Below are 19,168 nucleotides of genomic sequence, written 5' to 3'. Positions count from 1 at the left end.
CAATTGACAAAAAAAGACGCAAGCGCGTCGAAAAAATAATTTTTGCCCGAATTTGGCGGTCCGTAGACGTACAGCGTGTTACATTTCCCTGTCGCAGATTTTGTATAGATCCTTTAAAAATAATTTCATTCGTATAACGTTCATGTCGAACTGAAACATTACAGTCCGACAAGGGCGTATACGCTGTCTATCGCATCGTAACAAATACTTTCGAATTCCGATTGCGACCGAGCGTTAAACATTGGTTGGATGTCGTTGTAAACGGACATGAAATTTAGGATAGAGAAATTATTATAAATATGTTTTACTTGTTTAAGGGCATTTTTAACAATACGGTCGGAATCGTCCAGCTCTCTGGTAACGGTGCTGTCCATCCAGTATGAGTTGTTCAGCAGACGTTCCGGCGGCGACATACCGTAATTAACAAAGATCTGCACCAGCTCGTCGAACTCTAGATTTTTGCGTTTTCTTTTTCTATTATTGCGATCGACGACATTATTCCGTTCAGGAAAAGGGTCATCATCTGACTGTCCTCCCTCCGCCAATACGATCTTGCCCCTCGCGGTGGCATGCCGCCACCACTCTCGCAACGGTATCGACTGTATCCGGTCCAGCGGATACAGGTCGAATTTTAGGAGGTGAGAGCCAGTAATCGTCTCCGACGACCAGGAATACGATTGACCGGCCCTCTGCAGATAGATACTGGACGATACGGATCCAGTTTTCTGCTTTGAGCTGGCTGCATCGAACAGTGTGTCTATGTCGACACGCCTGTTCGTAATACTTGTGGATGCTGCATCGGCGCGAAGACCGCTGGTAGCTGCAAGTGTGTAAGACGTGGAGGATTATCGGCGACGTGCTTGCTGATAAGCACGAAGATGTCGCCTGGCCTGTATTTTCTGATACGAGTGAGCTGGTTTCGAATTCCTGAAAGAATTCGATCACACTCACCATCGTTTCATATCGGTATAATTCCCGACACGAGAAATGGCCTGCATGATCAGGCGGTAAGTCGCTCAATAATGCTGTACCAAGAAGCACAGGTCTGGGCGACTGACAGGACATCAGGATCTCGCATATGCACTGGCTCGTCTCGAACATCTTCTTCATTCGAGCGACGTACATGTTTTTGATGGTCTTCAATTGACCGAACACGATCTGGGGTAACAAAGTCAGTATGCTTACCAGGTCCAACAGCTGTTGATCGGAGTCGGTGGTAGTCGTCGTCTTCTGCCTTTTCGACGGCGCAGCTGTGGTCGTCCTAAGATCTCTTGGAAGATTTCTGCGAGGTCTTCCGTTTCGTGCTTGACGTGGACTTCCCCTTGGACGTCATCGTAGTCTTGTCGGTAGAGGCCGGATGCAGCGATTCCAACGTCGCCACCTCCGGGCTGGCTGGACGGTCCGGGTCGCTGTCGGTCAGGTCCGCTCGGATCGTATAACACTCTTCCATTGGTTGGCTGTCCGGCAGCTGAGTGCATTCTTCTTCCTCGCTGTCCCGTCGTTGTTGTATTTCCACTACCGCCGACGCTATTTCGTCGCGTTCCTGAATGTCGGTCAAGCAATCTTCTATATCGCGTTCGGCGGGGGTTGTTTTGAAAGTAACCGATTTATGTTGTTTAAGAATATTAGCGGCCTTTTTCTTCAAATCTGCACGCTTATTAAATATATCGTCAACTGAACGCATTTTATAAACAGTTTCGCGAGTTAAAGTTAACCCCTAGGTAAAGCTGTTTCATATAGTCGGCTGTCGTATACGGCCGGCCTAGCGGCACGCCTCTATATATACCGGCCGCTGTGACGTTGGTCGCGGGAGAGAAGAGAGCAATGTCGATAACGAAATAATAAAGGTATTCCGTCTATTCCAGGAGCCTTTCTGTCATTCAAATATTTTAATGCTCTCTTAAATTCAGATCTCAATATTGTTTCTCCCATTTCATCCTCTATAACACCATTTTCTAATTCATTTCCACCGTATAACTCTTCAGTATATTCCATCCACCTATTGACTTTACCTTTCATATTACAAATCGGTGTACCATCTTTGTTTAAGACATTATTGGATTTTAATTTTCCTTACTTTCCTGTATGCTCCGTCTATTTTACCAATGTTCATTTCTCTTTCCATTTTTGAACACTTTTCTTTAATCCACTCTTCTTTCACTAGTTTGCACTTCCTGTTTATAGCATTTCTTAATTGTCGGTAGTTCCTTTTACTTTCTTCATCACTAGTATTCTTATATTTTCTACGTTCATCCATCACCAGCAATATATCGTCTGAAACCCAAGGTTTTCTACCAGTTCTGTTTGATCCGCCTAAGTTTGGTTCTACCGATTTAAGGATTTCCTTTTTAACATTCTCCCATTCTTCTTCTACATTTTCTACCTTACTTTTTTACTCAGACCTGTTGTGATGTTCTTCTCAAAAATCTTCTTTACCTCCTCTTCCTCAAGCTTCTCTAAATTCCACCGATTCATCTGACACCTTTTCTTCATATTTTTAAACCCCGATCTACACTTCATTATCACTAAATTATGGCCGCTATCAATGTCTGCTCCAGAGTAAGTTTTGCAGTTGACGAGTTGTTTTCTAAATCTATGCTTAACCATGATATAATCTATCTGATAGCTTCTATCTGAAAGCCAGGCAGTGTTGCCTGGCTTTCTCTATGTGTATATTCTTCTATTATGATTTTTAAACTGGGTGTTGGCAATTACTAAATTATACTTTCTGCAAAACTCTAAGTCGGTCCCCTCTTTCATTCCTTTTGCCCAGCCCGTATTCACCCACTATATTTCCTTTTCCAATGCTTGCATTCCAATCTCCAACTATTATTAAATTTTCATCTCCTTTTAAGTGTTTAATTGCTTCATCAATTTCTTCGTATACACACTTTACCTCATCATCATCATGGGTGCTTGTAGGCATATAGACATTAAAAATCATTGTCGGTTTAGGTCTTGATTTCATCCTTATTACAATGATTCTATCGCTATGCGTCTTGAAATACTCTACTCTCTTCCCTATCTTCTTGTTCATTACAAAACCTACTCCTACTCCTGCCTGCCCATTATTTGAAGCTGAGTTAATTATTCTAAAATGGTTTATATTTATTATTAAAAACAAATTTATATTTGAAGGTGAAAATTACAAAAGAAAATAATTGTTCTAGTTTTTGACAATATAACAATAACTGAGGAATGGGATTATATTTGAAGTACTGAAACAATAAATGCATGTGGATAAAGATCCAGTCTTTGAAGATTATGCAAATGGGATAGTGAAATAACAAAAATTATGCAGGCAGGCAACATTTGGAATGTGTAAACAAATTGTTAGGAATGTAGAATGTAGGGGTATACTGAAATGAAACGACTAACACTAGATAGGGAATCTTGGACAGCTGCCAACCAGTCAAATGACTGAAAACAAAAAAAAATATAAATGTCATCTGGCAGGCATTTAAAGTTTTGTTTTATCATCTTTAAGAGTTTAAAATCCAGGCTTTTTGGTGAATTAATATTATTTTCAAAAAAAAATTAACTTATTTATATCAAAACAGTAATTACTTAAAAAATGTGCCATATACATGTGTTTGTCTGTATTTTGATTAACATCCTCAGACTGGTTTAATATACATTTTTGAAAATAGCTCAAAATATTTCTATATATGACGCATTGATGGAATTAAAATTAAAAAAAAAGAGGATTAGTTTAGCAAAACTTCAATTTTTGACTTAAAAGTGGTTGAAAAAGTTTGAGCTTTAGTATAAAGGACAGTATAAATCAAGTTACTTAAAATTCCCAAGCTTTAAGTCAATCGGATTTAGGGTGGGGAGAGATATTTAACCCTATTTTTCTAAACATTTTTTGCCCCATCTCAAAAATCCATTGACCAAAAAAGTTGCAATTTGATATAAATATTTGACTATATGTATCCCAGCTTTACTTACTTGATTTTCAACCCCACTGGACAAGGGGCATAACGTGACCAGACTTTTTGTATTTCCCTCCCCCTGGCAAGAACTATACAGTATTCCAGACGGTGATACCTGAACTTAAAGGACTAATCCAGGTCATCAAAACAAACAAAAGAAGTTCATATTTTTTCAATTTAACTCTAAATATTGCACAGTTACATCACTAATATGTATAAAATTTTTGGCATATTTCAAATAAAAATCGGCTAAGAAAAAAGCCCGGAAAGTTTTACAACACTTTGCCAGCTTTTTTATATTTAATAATAATAATAAATTGTTAAAAAGTAATTAATAATAGACACCAAGAAAAAAGTATGTATAAGAAAGCAAGTAAATAAATGTTATAAGTTAAAGATAAAAAAAAAGAAATAATAACAATAAGAATTAACTTATAAATAAAAAAGACATGAAACAGTATAAACATTTTTAATTTTTTAAATAAGAGTAGAAAATACAAACAAATGCCGTCATTTTAGGTAAAACGAACAAAACGTATCTACGTAAAAAAATCTAAGCCCTCATCTCATCTTACAAAAACTGATTACCATATTAGAATACGAGTTGGATAGGAGCATTTGATAAATATACAAAGCCAGAAAAATTGACAGTAGCTCAGTATTGTCCAGAAACTGGTTACAAAATTAGTTTATTACAAATAAGAGTTTAAAAAATGTACATAATAAACAGGATTTAGAAGTTAAGAAACTAAATCAACAGTGAAGCTTCGCTTTTGTAGAACAATAATCAATAAATATTAAAAATTTTTTCTTCAAAAAAATAAAAAAAAGCTAATTATTTTGAAAATTTGAGTAAATAATAATACATATAGCTGTATTCCAGATTTATTTAGTTTGTTAGCAACACATTCCATCATTTCTTGACAATTTTCTTCCCGTTTATAAAACGTAAAAAAAAATAATTTTTTTTACATTTCCAAGGGCATTATTCAAATGTAGTAACCTCTTCACGTAGTTTCTTTGCGTCAATTTTTTATATTACATTATGTAAGCCTATCTAAATTTTTAAGCAAACTAAAAAAGAAATAATAAAATTAATTTAAACAAAAAAAAATGTAATGAAACACAGCATTAATAATTAAAATAAAAATTTGAAGTAGAATTTAGATTTTTTTTTAATACCTGCTGCGTTAAGAGCATGAAATATTGGTAATCTTTGTTTTTCAAATAGTACAACTTCAAAGAGTTGAAATTTCAAGAAAAAATGAAAAGTATTATGTTTTACTTCATAAAGCAGAATTAAAATAAAAAATTTAAGCTTAATTTCTTTGATTTACATTTTTTAAGCAAATGTATGTTATACTCATTTTTTAATTAATATTTGAGAAAATAATGACAAGTCAAAATAAAATCTTATTATTAATTACTTTCTTTTTTTCTTGATTAGTCTTACTGTTACTTGATTACATTATAGTAGTATTAAATTATAATTAACAGTACATAATTATAGTCTAATTGTTGCCTTATGAAAATCTATAATATAAATAGCATCCATAGTTACCCTCACTTTGCCAGTTTAACAAATAATTAACAATGGCATAAATAATACCAATTAATTAATTCATATCCAACATCATTAATTAAATAATGATGATGATAAAGAATACCTAATAGCTTCCTGTTAAACATTTCTACGAATTAATAAAATAAGCGTTAATACAGACAAAGGTATTTATTTATCAGGTTTAATTAAATTGATATGGTTTCAAAGTATGCTGTGTGGCAAAACAAGCAGTTTCTATTTCATTATGAGTGTCAATTTTTTTTTTAATACTACTCCACAAAATAAATACAAAAAACAGGCAGTGAAACTGCCGACTATGTTCTTTAACTTTGATGATTTACGGACCCAGATTATTCAACATACTTCTATCACTATCAATCTAATTTTATTTCTAAGCCTTCCCAGAATATTACTTTCTTGCAATATTCTGGAATTCTGTAATGAGTCTTGTTAGTATAATAATGTTTTGTTGAGTTTTCTTAGATTTCATTAATGAAATGATCACAAAATAATTTTAAACAAAACTATTTGTTATTTTTTAATATATGTTGCCCTTAATTTTAATGAGTGAAAAAAAATTAAAAATTGCTAAATAGTGATTTAGTTGATAAATCATGAGATTAATGCAAAAGAACAAACACAAAACATTGAAATACATGTATAAAACATTTTTCAAACCACAAAAGCTCTACAAGATGTAAAATATTTTGTACTTCAATTCCTACCTAGTAAATTAAGATTAAAAAAAAGTAATATATGGGGAAACTAATTGATCATACAGAAAATATTAAAAATGAATATTAAACCCTTCTGGGTTAATATTAACGACAGCGTCAAGACTGGATTATTTGATCTACATGAAAAACAAAGAATAAAGAAAACATTGTAAGGTACCTTACATGAAAATCTAAAAAAAATGTATGATAACTTGATTGTACGACTGAAGACAGTTTTATAAAAAATACTAAATAACTTTAAAATCATAAAAATAATTGTGAATTGTAAGATCAACAACTGTTCAAAACTTACTCGTCTATTGCTTGGCTGAAAATGAATTTGCCAAAGGACCTAACCACATACCTTTAGGCAAACATCTTACATTTTTCATATTGTAGATAAACAACCATAAAGGTCATTAATCATTACTTGAAACAAAAAGCCACATTTGAAAAACAACTATTAAATTTTAAACAAAAACTTAATGAAGAATAGCCATAAAATCATAAACAGAAAACTATGGAAAAAGCAGCATACAGAAAATGAAAAATGCATATAAGAGTTGCTAAGAAATTCATGCATAGCAAACTAAACAAATAATGCCAAGGTGGATGTAAAATCCACAAAAACTAGACTGATAAAAAATATAATCTTAATAGAAATATTTAATAACAAAGCATCATAATGTGCAAATACTAAGTCCAACTAATTCAAGGAGTATAAAGGCTCTAACAAAAATTAAAAAACAATAATAAATATATTAAAATTCAGAAAAAAGTTGAACAGATTTCAAGAATTTGATAAAATTTTGTTAATAACTGCCACATTTTCACGTATAATAATACCAAATCTGTGGGCTACTTTAACCCTCCAACACAATAATACTAAATAATACATACAATCAAAACAGAGAGAAACTGTTATCCATAGGAAAAATTGCAGCATTACCAGGATCTTATGAGGTATTCATGCTTAAACCTGGTGTGCCTCAAACGCAATTTCTAGACAACTTGTTCCCAGTTATTGACTTCCCTTCTATAGGGAAGTCATATACATATGAACTTATTGTAAACTATTCATTCTACCAAGCTATTTAATAATAAAACAACAATTATCAACTGAATCAATTACATAAACCATATAAGTCATAAGAGCTGGCAGCTGCATCTACACATTCATGTGAACGTCTTCACTAAATCAAACTTTTATCTAACGGCTATGATGATAAAAATAAAAAATATTTTAAAAACTGGAATGTTATAATAAATTTGGTTAATAATAAAGAATCTGGAATTTATAATTATATTTAGAGTTCCATTTAAATAATAAATTACAGGCACCTTAATCTGATTTTTCCACTTAAGTCCTTTCGGTGTTAACGCTTCATAGGCTAGCAGGAATACGCCACAACGGGGCACTAACTATATGGAGGGAGCAATGCACCCCCTTCTCCGGAGGAGTCGCAATTGCTGGTTTAAGTTAATTTACATGTAAGTTTTAAAGGAGAGGTTAGGTAGAAGTTCTTCATCCACTTCTGTTATGGCTGCCTTTCAGAACGCATCTCTGCTGGGCTCTTTTCCGGACTCCAGTCCGTGATGTTGGGACGAGTAGAGGGTCTTCCTTCTTCTTCCGATGACCTCTTCATTCTTCTTTGGCCTGCACTTTCCGAGAATTGGTAGTAACCGAAGTTACATACCATTAACCTTAGTATTCTCAAGGCCCCGAAGGGCTCTTGTATTATACAGAATGCTTCATGTTCTTCGGAATTTTGAAAATTCATTAACAAAAAACTATTTCACTCATAAGAATAAAACAAGTACTGTACGAAATAGTACTTCAAATAGTTTTTTCCACATATACTAGGCAGTTAGTAAACCATTTGCTCGCTAGGCGTCGACAGTAGAGAAAATGGCTGCCATGAGAAGCGAGAAGTCATTTTGTGTGGTGGAATTTCACTTGTCAAAGTCAGTAATTTCTGTGCAACGTGTGTTTCAGTTGAAATTTCATAAAGAGCCACCAAGTGACCATTCAATTTGTGCATGGTATAAACAATTCAGTGAAACCGGTTGCTTGTACAAGCAAAAATCAACTGGTCGTCCATCAACCTCAGATGTCAATGTCGAACATGTGCGTGCAAGTTTCATTCGCAGCCCCTCAAAATTGACTGCGGCTACAGGCAGAGAATTAGGAATTCCAAAAACAACAGTGTGAAGAGTTCTCCGTAAACGTTTATTATGCAAACCGTACCATCTTCAATTAATCCAGCGTCTTTCTGATGGAGATAAAACATGTAAGCTTGATTTTTGTCTACAGTTACAGGAAAAGATGTTGTTAGATGAAGGCTTTCTAAACAAGATAATTTTCAGCGATGAAGCTACTTTCCATATTAGCTGCAAAGTAAACAGTCATAACGTGCGAGTTTGGGGAACTGAAAACCCACACGCTTATGTAGAACACATTCGGGATTCTCCGAAAGTAAATGTTTTTTGTGTGATCTCTTGTGAGGCACTGTATTGGCCATTCTTTTTTATGGAAACGACAATAACCGGCATGATATACCTGGATATGTTACAATTATGGCTTATGCCTCAGCTACTCAACGACTTCATTTTCCAGCAAGACGGTTGTCCTATCCATTTTCATAACAAGGTTTGACAGTACCTTAACACAACAGTACCTCAGCGCTGGAAAGAACGTGCGTCTGAAGAAGACCAACACATTATATGCTGCTGCGGCCACCAAGATCACCAGACCTCACGCCATGTGATTTCTTTCTCTGGGGTTACGTGAAAGATAAGTTTATCCCACCAATGCCACATGATATCGCCGATCTAAAGGATCGCATAATCAATGCAATCAACTCTATTGAAAATGACATGTTAGAACGAGTTTGGCAAGAGCCAGACTTTCGTGTTGATGTGTGCCGTGTCACCAGAGGAGTACATATTGAACATTTATAGAATTTAACAAAAACTGTTTGAGTCCCTGCATCACCTCGTACAAATTTCATTTAGATAAGTGAAATACTTTTTTGTACTGAATTTTTTTAACTCCTAAGAACATTACGAAACATCCTGTATAAAACTTGCTAAGAGAGGACAACACATTTAAAAATTAAATAAAATGTAAGTTATGTGATTAAAGGGCATTGAAGGAAACAGTTATGAAAGGTTTTGAAATGGTTTAAAACTAAGTTAAACAACAACCAATAACAAGAAACTCACCTCCAAATACATCTTATTTTTTAAAAAAAAGAAGTAAATAAACATCATCAGATTTAAAACTGTACACCTAAAACTCTACATAAATATTATATTTATACCAACATGATTAAAACAAGAAAAATATACTGCAATTGTAATGTAATAAGGTTTATGAACATCCTTAGTTTCACAACAAACATATCACAAAATCAATGACTGCTGATTTCACTATCAAAAAGTTTAAAAAACCCAGTGATGATTGGATAATTAACCAGATAAGTATTTTGATGAAATTTAATAAATTTTTGACATGTATTCATAAATTCCAATAAGCCAAAAGCATATTTTCGTAAAAAATATATTAAATCACAGCCTCTTAAAATTACAAGAAAATTGTAATAATTAAGGCAATATTAATAAAAGCATTTAGTTCATAACGAAAAATATAAGGAAGAGCAGTAAATGCATTTTTCAACACAGTTCAAAGGTATAATTTTTTTTTTAGAAATAAATCCAGCCAAAAATTTAATTTCAAATTTTTATTTTAATTCAATGGCTAATAAATTCACAAAAATAATTTAATAAACAAACTTCAAAAAACTCAGAAAAAGTAATGCAATAATTTATTCCATACAATTTTTTTAACATCAAGAATATTGAAAAATAATAGTAATAAATAAGAAAGTTATAATTACATTAAACTAAAGATAAATTAAACAATATATATATATATATACATATTTTTTTAGAATATAATAGTAATATAATAAATTCCCTAAATGAATACAGAAAAAAAATTAAAATAGTTATTATTTATATTTATAGTGTTACATTTTTGATAATCACAATTGTTATTAAAAATACATAGAATAAATTACAACTAAACATCATTCCAATGTAAGTTCAACAAATCCATGTACACTCCAGTTACTGTTGTTTATAACAAAATTTCCATTATGTATAGATTATAATAAAATTAATTATATCATGATGTTTTTGAACTTTGTTCTGATACTTTTTTAAATTAATACTCATATTTGAAATAAATCAAATTACAGAAAAGAAACGAACAGAAAAACACAGTAATAAGGAACTTTGTTTCAATATTCACTGTGAACTAAGTAAAAATATTGCATTTGATGCCAAATATTTGAAAATACCCAAAAGAATAAGATATTTACATGAGAATAAATACTGTAAAAAAAATAATTATAAAAAACTTCAAATACTATTACAAAAACAATCTGTAGACATCAGAAAAGCATTCATCTGTTAAAAAGTAAGCCAGACTTGAATCTCTTCTAGCATACATTGCATTATAAAAAGACATAAATTACTTACAGTATAGAAGTGTTAACACAAAGAGTCTACAAATAACAATTTAATACTCTAATGAAAGGTCATCAGACATGATAGATATTAGAAGGCGCCCAAGTAAGGTGCAAATGAGCAAGCCAAATGTCATGCTTCTGAAAACTGATCCATCGCAGTCTTCACTCTAAAATTAAAAAAAACAATTTTCAACTAAGAACTCAGCATAAAAATAAAATAATGTGAACCACAAACATTAAAAAAATTAAGTTTTTAACCTCCATCCCACCAATAATAATTTTATTTAGTTTATTCTGCAGTAACTGAACCAGATCTAAAATTAGGGATTCTTAGCTTAAAAGTTTACCATATGTAGCAATCATTAATTTATTATGAAACATATAATATGAAAATCATTGCAATTCTAGTTATCTATGAAGGTCGTTCAATAATTATAAAATAATAATAAAAAATGGTAACAGAAAAATTATTTAATACAATAAACTGAAACTGCAAATAGTGTCAGTTGCTAACTTTGAATGTTCTGACATTTTTGTCGATTTTTTTTGACTTGAATGTTCTGATCTCTTTTGTTTATTTAAATGTGTACTGAGGAAGAACAATGCGCTGAAATAACAAGTTTATTTTCTGAAGATGTAAAGCTGGCCGAAGTTCACTTATGGATGTTAAAACAATACGGTGAGAATTATATTAACCATGTACATTTTTATAAGTGGATAGAACACTTTAAATCGAGTAGAATAAGTTTCACAGATTTTCATTGTAGTTGAAGTGCAAGTAAAATCCTCGTAAAATCACATTAATGATATTATTTCAAAGGACAGATGAATAGAAATTTGAGAAATAACAGAATTTGTAATGAGAATAGCAGAACTGTCCATTCCATTATCAATGATAACCTAAATTACTGGAAAAAATGTTTGGGATGGGTTCAGGAATAGTCGACACAAAATCACCAAAATATCCTAATTCAGAGTTGGAACTTAAACAATAGTTTTTACACAGTAATTTTTTTTTTAGATCGCATAATATGGTGGATAAATCTTGTATCCACCATTCGATCCAGAATTCTACATCAGAATATAGAATGGAAACATCCAATTTCCTGCCAGAAAAAATTCAAAACCTATGATTCAGCTTGAAATGACAGTAAGTGTTTTGAAATTATAACAGCCCAGTTTATTTGGAAGAACAAGATACAAACCACAGTGACTACTATTGTGACGTGCTAGAAAATAAGTACTCACAATAAATAGGTGTTTTTTCAATGAACAGCTGTGTTTGATAAAGCTCTCTCTTAAAAGGCCCAATTCTTCTGGATAACACCTATCCCATACTACTCAAATAAACAAGGGAAAGTATTAGAAAGGGTCGGAGGAAGATGTTGCCACATCTACCTTACAGTTCTGATCTCAAACCATCAATTGTTTTTGTCTGGTCCTGTCAAAATGTAGGTACAATAAGGTAAGCTGGTTATGAGGTACCTAGTTACACAACAATGAAGAGGTCAAGAATGCGATACAAGAATGACTCGGACACAAAGATAACAATTCTTTACAAATGGATAATGAAGCTCACAGAACAATAAGACAAATGCCAGAATGTAGGCAGGGATTATGTTGAAAAGTAGTGTTAGTTTCACTGTCGTTGAATAAACAATTTTTTTAGTCATTTTCTCTTTTAAATATTGAACAACTTTCATAAGTGCAGATTCCTTCAGGTCAGAAACTGCTAGCAGTGATTTCTAGGATTGAAAGGATGTCAAAAAACAGTACAAAAAAATTTTAAAAACTCAAAATATGATATGTTTCACTTAAGTCATTTTGTCTGTTCATATGGAATAATTTTTAATGAAAATTCTGCAAAAACTAGCAATGTAATTAATTAACAAAACTGGTGCTCAGTACACCAACAATAAACATCATAATTCACATAAACTCAACTTTAAGGAGCTAAAAATACTTACTGCATCTATTTTGTTTAAATTCTAAAGGTTTTCTTGGATAATAAGCATGCAAAACCTCACAAACATCAAGTAATCTGGCCCTCCATATATAAGAAATAAAATCCATGGTAGAAATAATTATACTAACTGAATTTTTAATAAAACAGTTCCTATTTTCATTACCTAACATTCACAAGCAGTTGCATCAGGATACCAAGAACGCTAGATTTAAAAAAAATCTATTAAAAGAAAAACTAATCGGCTTGCTCTGCTTCTTATATAATAGGGTGGGCCAAATTTTTATAATATTTTTATTTTGAAAGGCTATACTGCAGAAAACTTGCCTCTAGGGCGCCTAAGTAAAACGCAGATGAAATAAAAAAAAAAAATCACACTATTGGTAGCGCATTGTGCTTAAATATTTGAAATTTATTGAAAAACACAAGGTTATCTTGGATTTTAAAAACCTATAAAATTAGAAGATAAAAAATGGCTATACTGAAAAAGCTTTAAAAGTAATGCAAAAAAACCAGTGATTAAGATAACTATAAAAATTACTTTATTATGCGTAGCACAAAGCATTCAAAATCTGTAATTTAACATATTTTTTTTATGAACCATACACAACACGCAATGGTACTATTGTAGCTTGTCACCACTTCCAGAGTTCCAGTTCTCGCTCTGCACCTGTACGGCACCCCTTCCCCACCACACTATTGCTATGGAATTTACCCACAATACAATGTAAAGCATGTCTGCCTCCCGCCACTTGTGAGTTCCATGACACAACAGTATCTGTCAGTGTTGAGCCAGGCAATGACCATGATGTGTGTTTAAGTAGTGTTTGCTTCAAAAATGTTAGTTTATAACTGATAAGTGTGTTTGTTTATAACATTATTTTATTACTATGTTCTAATGGCTGTATTTAAGAAAATTACTCACAGCGAGTTTAATTGTCCGTTATTCGGTCACCCAAACGAGTTATCTGTGAGTTAACTTTCGACGTATGAAGATGTTCTCATGTATTTTCAATGAAACATTACAATTTGGCATTGAAAGCAAACAACAGGTCAGTAAGTTTTTCTTAAGTTTCAAAACTTGTGGCACCACAAGTTAAAGCCGTGTTTGATAAAGCTTCAATACCAACAGTTACACTTTACAGAATTATTCAGTTAATTAATACATACCACAACAGTTATCATAATCTTATGAAGTCGTATAAGTGGGTAAGGAAAAGGAAAAGTTCAAAAAGAGAGTTGAGGAATTCAAGCAGAAATTTTTGTTACTATTTGATATCTCTGCTTGTAAGTGGAAAACAACTTTAGACTGCAATTGCCAAAAGGCAACTGAAGTTTGTGAGTGCCCAGTGTCTATTACTTGTACGTGTGAAAAACAAAAAAAATATCAGTCATTGAACTAAAATTCATGTACTTGCAAAGAAAACATGGCACAGGGAAAATTGGAAGTGTGGATGTAAAGGAAACAAAAAGAATTACTCAAAGACATGAAAGAAAGGTAATCAAACATAAAAGAACTCATTCCACAATTGACGCGATAGCACAGCCACCTTACTCAAAACAAACAGATTCAGAAAGTTGCCTGCCAAAAGAGGTAGTAAGTAATTCGTCTGAAGACACTGAAAACGGCAGCAAAAAAGATTTTAAATTACCAAATCTGAAATTAAGTCACCATGGCAGATGTGTGTTAAATTGAAAAATACTGTGCTGACTAGTGATCGCTTTGGATTGTCAGATAGAGCAACAGCAGCTGTGGCTTCAAATCTGTTGCAGGATTTTGATATTGTGCTGATGAAGAGAAGTAAGAGACTACATTGCCTTACAAACTAAACATTCCAAGTGACAGAAAATAAACTTTTATTTGTTTCTTTTAAAATATTTCAATTTTGGTTTTTTTTTGTTGTTTTTGAAATTTAATGTACAAATAAAACAAAGTATAATGTATTATTTTTCAATTTATTTATAATTACTACATGTGGTCCTACTAAAATGAGCTGATAATTGATTGTACCAGGAGTTCTTATCTCTACTTTATTTTTTGGAAAAGTATGAAATTTGTATATTTTCTCAAAAGTTTCAGTTCAGGCTAATGTGCTACACTATCAGGCATACGATAATTTAATTTACCTTTTATAATTACACATAACTGTTCTAAATAGAAATATCTTAAAAATACCTTTCAGCACGCTGGAAGGCGGAGGTACATTTCATCGGTGCTAAGTAGGGGATAAAAAAGATTTCCACCTTAAGGTTAAGAAAAAAATTTACTTAATACAATGGTTGCATTTGAAAAAAGTTTCAAATGTTTAGCATATAACAAGTCCCATCTAACAATTCCAGCAACATTTTGGTCATCCTTAGCTGTAAGGGTTGGTCATATCAAAAATGGTTTCAGACAAAATTTTTACGTACAGTTTAGAGGACTAACGACCACCTTAAACTGACTCAATACTCTGCCTATTAAGATAGGTATGGCCTTTTTTTTGTCTGAAATTCCATTTTTTCCACCCCCTTGGCCTATAGATGGTTATATTAAAAAAACTTACTTACATAAGTTTTCGGCCCTTATTCAACAAATAGTACAAAATTTTAAACGAATTCAATATTTTACTTAATAAGAAAGTTATATATTTTTTTCTATTTTTTGATTTGGTTATCCCTTGACGTAAGGGTTGGTCATATCAAAACTTTTTTCAGACAAAAGTTTTAGGTAATGTTTAGAGGACTAACAACCACTTTAAACCGATTTGATACTGTGCCTATTAGGGGAGGTATAACCTTTTTTGTCTTCGAACTCCATTTTTCCAACCCCTGGGCCAATGGTTGGTGATAACAAGGAACTTTACTTAGATAAGTTTTAGGCCCTTATCCAAAAAGCAACAGAACTTTAAACGAATTCAATACTTTATTTAATAAGAAAGTTATAGCAATATTTTGTTTTTTCAAAAAAGCCACCCCATTTCCACCCCCATGATCTGATTCTGGCCGTTAACGAACTCTACTGAGTTATTTTTAGGAAATAATTTGAAAGTGATCGGCGCAAGATTACAGCAGTTATTGTGTTCACCATAAAGTGAAATATACAGGGTCCAGGGGATTGAAACGCAAAGATATCAAAATTTTCTGGAAGTCGAATCATTGTTCCCATTACAATGGGTAGCTTTCTTATGAAATCTACCAACAAAGTGAATAATGTAGCCCCAAAATTATTAATCACAGAATTCAACAATTTCTTACAAATATATAAGTTTAATGATAAATGTATATTACTTACTTATCAAAAAGAAGCGTATCATTTGTCATAATAAGTTGTTGCAACAACCTATATACTCCAATCTCTTTTAGTTTAGCTTGACGTTCAGCAGATCCACTTTCTTCTTTCCAGACAAGATTTGAGATACAGAAAATAGCAGCTATTTGTAACTTAACATTGCTGTGCATCTGAAAAAAAATTAACATACTTTATTATTAACAATAACCCTTCCCGACCTGATGACCATACAGATGTACTTCTTATTGCCATACTATTATATACTTGTAATACTTAACACGCTGTCTTGCGACTGGTTTTAAAATCTTTTTTATCTCTTCATTACCTATTTTTAATCATTGTACATTACAGAATATTTTTCTTAAAAGTCATAAATGACTTTTCAAGTGTATTTATTTCATTATTTAGTAATGGGCAAACAATTTATTATTTAGAAAGATGAATTAATTTTTTTACAAAATCTAAAAAAAATAAATAAAATTTTCTTTACTCCATATTACATCCATATTATTACATCCATATTACAGATTACTTAATTAATAAATAAATAAAATTAATGTTAGTATCACACTAAATCTTGTTTCATTTAAGAGTATATTAAACACTAATGTCAAAAGTATATTTACAAAAACAGTTATCTTCCACACAAATATTTAAACAATTTCCTAATACTGATTTCAATATAGTCATAATTCTAAAATAAAGAGTAAATTTGGCTATCAGTAAATACAGAATTTCTTTTTTATCTAGAACTTAATTTTTTCAACACTACATATATACATAGTTTCATAATTTTAATGAACAATAGTTAGAAAAAAGGTTATGAAAGAAAATTATATTAAAAGTAGCTAAAACCAAGACAACTGACACGAAAAAATGCAGTTATTTCAATAAAGTACAAACCTAGTAATGGTCTGTACATCCATTTTGCTGTGCATATTATTGGGAAATGTTTATAAAATACACAGCAAGAGTAAAATATTTATAATGATAAGTATGTTCTGATACTTTAGTTAATACATTTGTATTGAACAAGTTAACATTCAGTGAAAATTTTGTCATATTCTGTTATCAAATTTTTATAGAATACACTATGAAATTTTCAGACACTATAAGAAACCAAAGGAAAGAGACAAGTTTAATCAAACTCATTTAAATTTACACAACTGCTTCAGAAAACCTGCAATACAGTAAATGGCAGTTTCCGTTAAAACACTGAATTGAGATAAATGAAAGTACGAACATAAGATAACACATACATTCATTCAAGGGTAATCTGAGATTAAAGTTATAATTTAAGTTTATCTCTAACAAAAGATTTAAGATTGTCTTACGAATAGCATCCCATTTCTGTATTTGCACTATACAAACTGTTGTTTTTCCTAATAATTTGATTACTTTTTCTTTAACTTCTGTTTTCAAGATACAATTTTCATTCTGTGACACATAAATTTATATTTTTAAAACACAATCTTCATGAATAAATTCATTAAAGGTATACTAAATACATCTTTAATTTAATTTAAACATTAGGAAAACATTTTTATAAGTATATGTTTGGAGCATAGTTTTACATGGAAGTGAAACTTGAACGATCAAAGTTCCCGAGAAGAAAAGATTAGAAGCTTTTGAAATATGGTGCTACAGAAGAATGTTAAAAAACAGATGGGTGGATAAAGTGGCAAATGAAGAGGTGTTGCGACAAACTGATGAAGTAAGAAATATTTGGAAAAATATAGCTAAAAGAAGAGACAGACTTAAAGACCACATCTTAAGCATCCTGGAATCATTGCTTTGATACTGGAGGGACAGGTAGATGGGAAAAATTGTGCAGGCAGGCAGGCAACATTTGGAATAAGTAAAACAAATTGTTAGGGACGTAGGATGTAGGGGGTATACTGAAATGAAACAACTGGCATTAGATAAGGAATCTTGGAGAGCTACATTAAACTAGTCAAATGACAAGAAAAATCTCTAAAGAAATGGCAAGGAATGATCAAAATTCAGAAGAACTACCTCTGACAATGCTGGTTTACTATTTCCCAGGACTAACCAAAACACACATAAATATGATCTTAAAATATTAATAATCTTTATCACTTTGAAAATTAGATTATTGAATTACTCCTACAATTAAGTTACAAACCCATAGAATTATAAAAAACCCTGTTATAATTATTTATTTTCTGTTAACTTCTAATGTTTATTAAACTATTATAATAAACAATAAAACAAGCCCATTACATATAAGTAATATTATTTAGACATGACATACAAGTATAAATACGGAGCTTTCAATTACATTCAGAAATTCTTTTTAACAATGAAATACAATGTATTGTGCATACTGAAAAGAACAAAATTATTTTGGAACTACACGTGGATACAACAATAAAAACAAAACCTGATGATGTTGCTGAACTAGTCCAGCATTTGCACGAAGCTAAAAAGTTAAATTTTCTTTCAGCGATAAGGTTGAACAATATATTTAAATAATGATCCATTAACCAATATAAACTTACAAATATAAGGCACTGCCAAAAGATCTCAAAAGGGTTAAATAAAGGATATATTCAACTATAAAACAAGCAGTTTTATAGATCTGAAATCATTTTGTGGGTGAAGGTTCCCTCTTTCCCCTTCCACTACAAAAGGTTTCTCATCATTCCCCCTACATCACAATAATAATATAATACTGAATTGTTCCTTCTTCTTCGTCTCTTTACAGGCCAATATTAGCAAACCAATTATTGCATTACTCTGGTGTATATAAAAAGTTACATTTAAATTTGGACTTTAAACTAAGAAATTCATAAAACGTTACACAAAATCTAAATAAATGATAATCTGAAAGTCAATATCACCAGAAATAAATAAATATAATTTATCAGCTGATAAATGCCATATTTTTGTCACTGTCATCTTCTTATAAGTTCACTACAATGTATTGCAAGTAGTTGTATCCTTTTTTATGAAAATTTAGTTGAAGGATTTCTGCATGTCTAACGCATTTTCTCCACTTATCTATTGTTACGTGGCTTATGAAATCTTTCAATAATTTTTTTACATTATTTATTTGAAATATACTTATTTTGGCTGCCTCCTCGCCTTTTATCTACACCTAAATTAGCTCAACAGGGTTATACTGGCAGTGATATGGCAGTAGTCAAAAAAGTTCATACCC

At 31.6% G+C, this 19,168-nt stretch overlaps 1 protein-coding gene across 3 annotated transcripts in view; it reads right to left on the bottom strand.

The window, feature by feature from the left end:
- Window positions 1–9,978: 9,978 nt before the first annotated feature.
- LOC142319655 (armadillo repeat-containing protein 8-like) overlaps window positions 9,979–19,168 on the bottom strand; it is a 59,685-nt gene continuing 50,495 nt past the window's right edge. The window contains exons 11-12 of one of the 3 annotated variants that reach the window (XM_075357199.1): window positions 15,988–16,154; window positions 9,979–10,917 (exon numbers count right to left, since the gene is read on the bottom strand). In XM_075357199.1, coding sequence (XP_075213314.1) covers window positions 10,881–10,917; window positions 15,988–16,154 — 204 coding nt within the window. In that variant the 3' untranslated portion in view covers window positions 9,979–10,880. Of the gene's footprint in view, window positions 10,918–15,987; window positions 16,155–17,318; window positions 17,422–19,168 lie in introns of those variants that run through there. The other 2 variants (XM_075357197.1, XM_075357198.1) reach the window with 2 other exon arrangements.

The sequence above is a fragment of the Lycorma delicatula genome, chromosome 2 (assembly GCF_047948215.1).
Source record: "Lycorma delicatula isolate Av1 chromosome 2, ASM4794821v1, whole genome shotgun sequence".
NCBI lineage: Eukaryota > Metazoa > Arthropoda > Insecta > Hemiptera > Fulgoridae > Lycorma > Lycorma delicatula.
The sequence above is the reverse complement of the archived record's forward strand: the minus strand, read 5'-3'. Positions and strand labels throughout refer to the sequence as shown.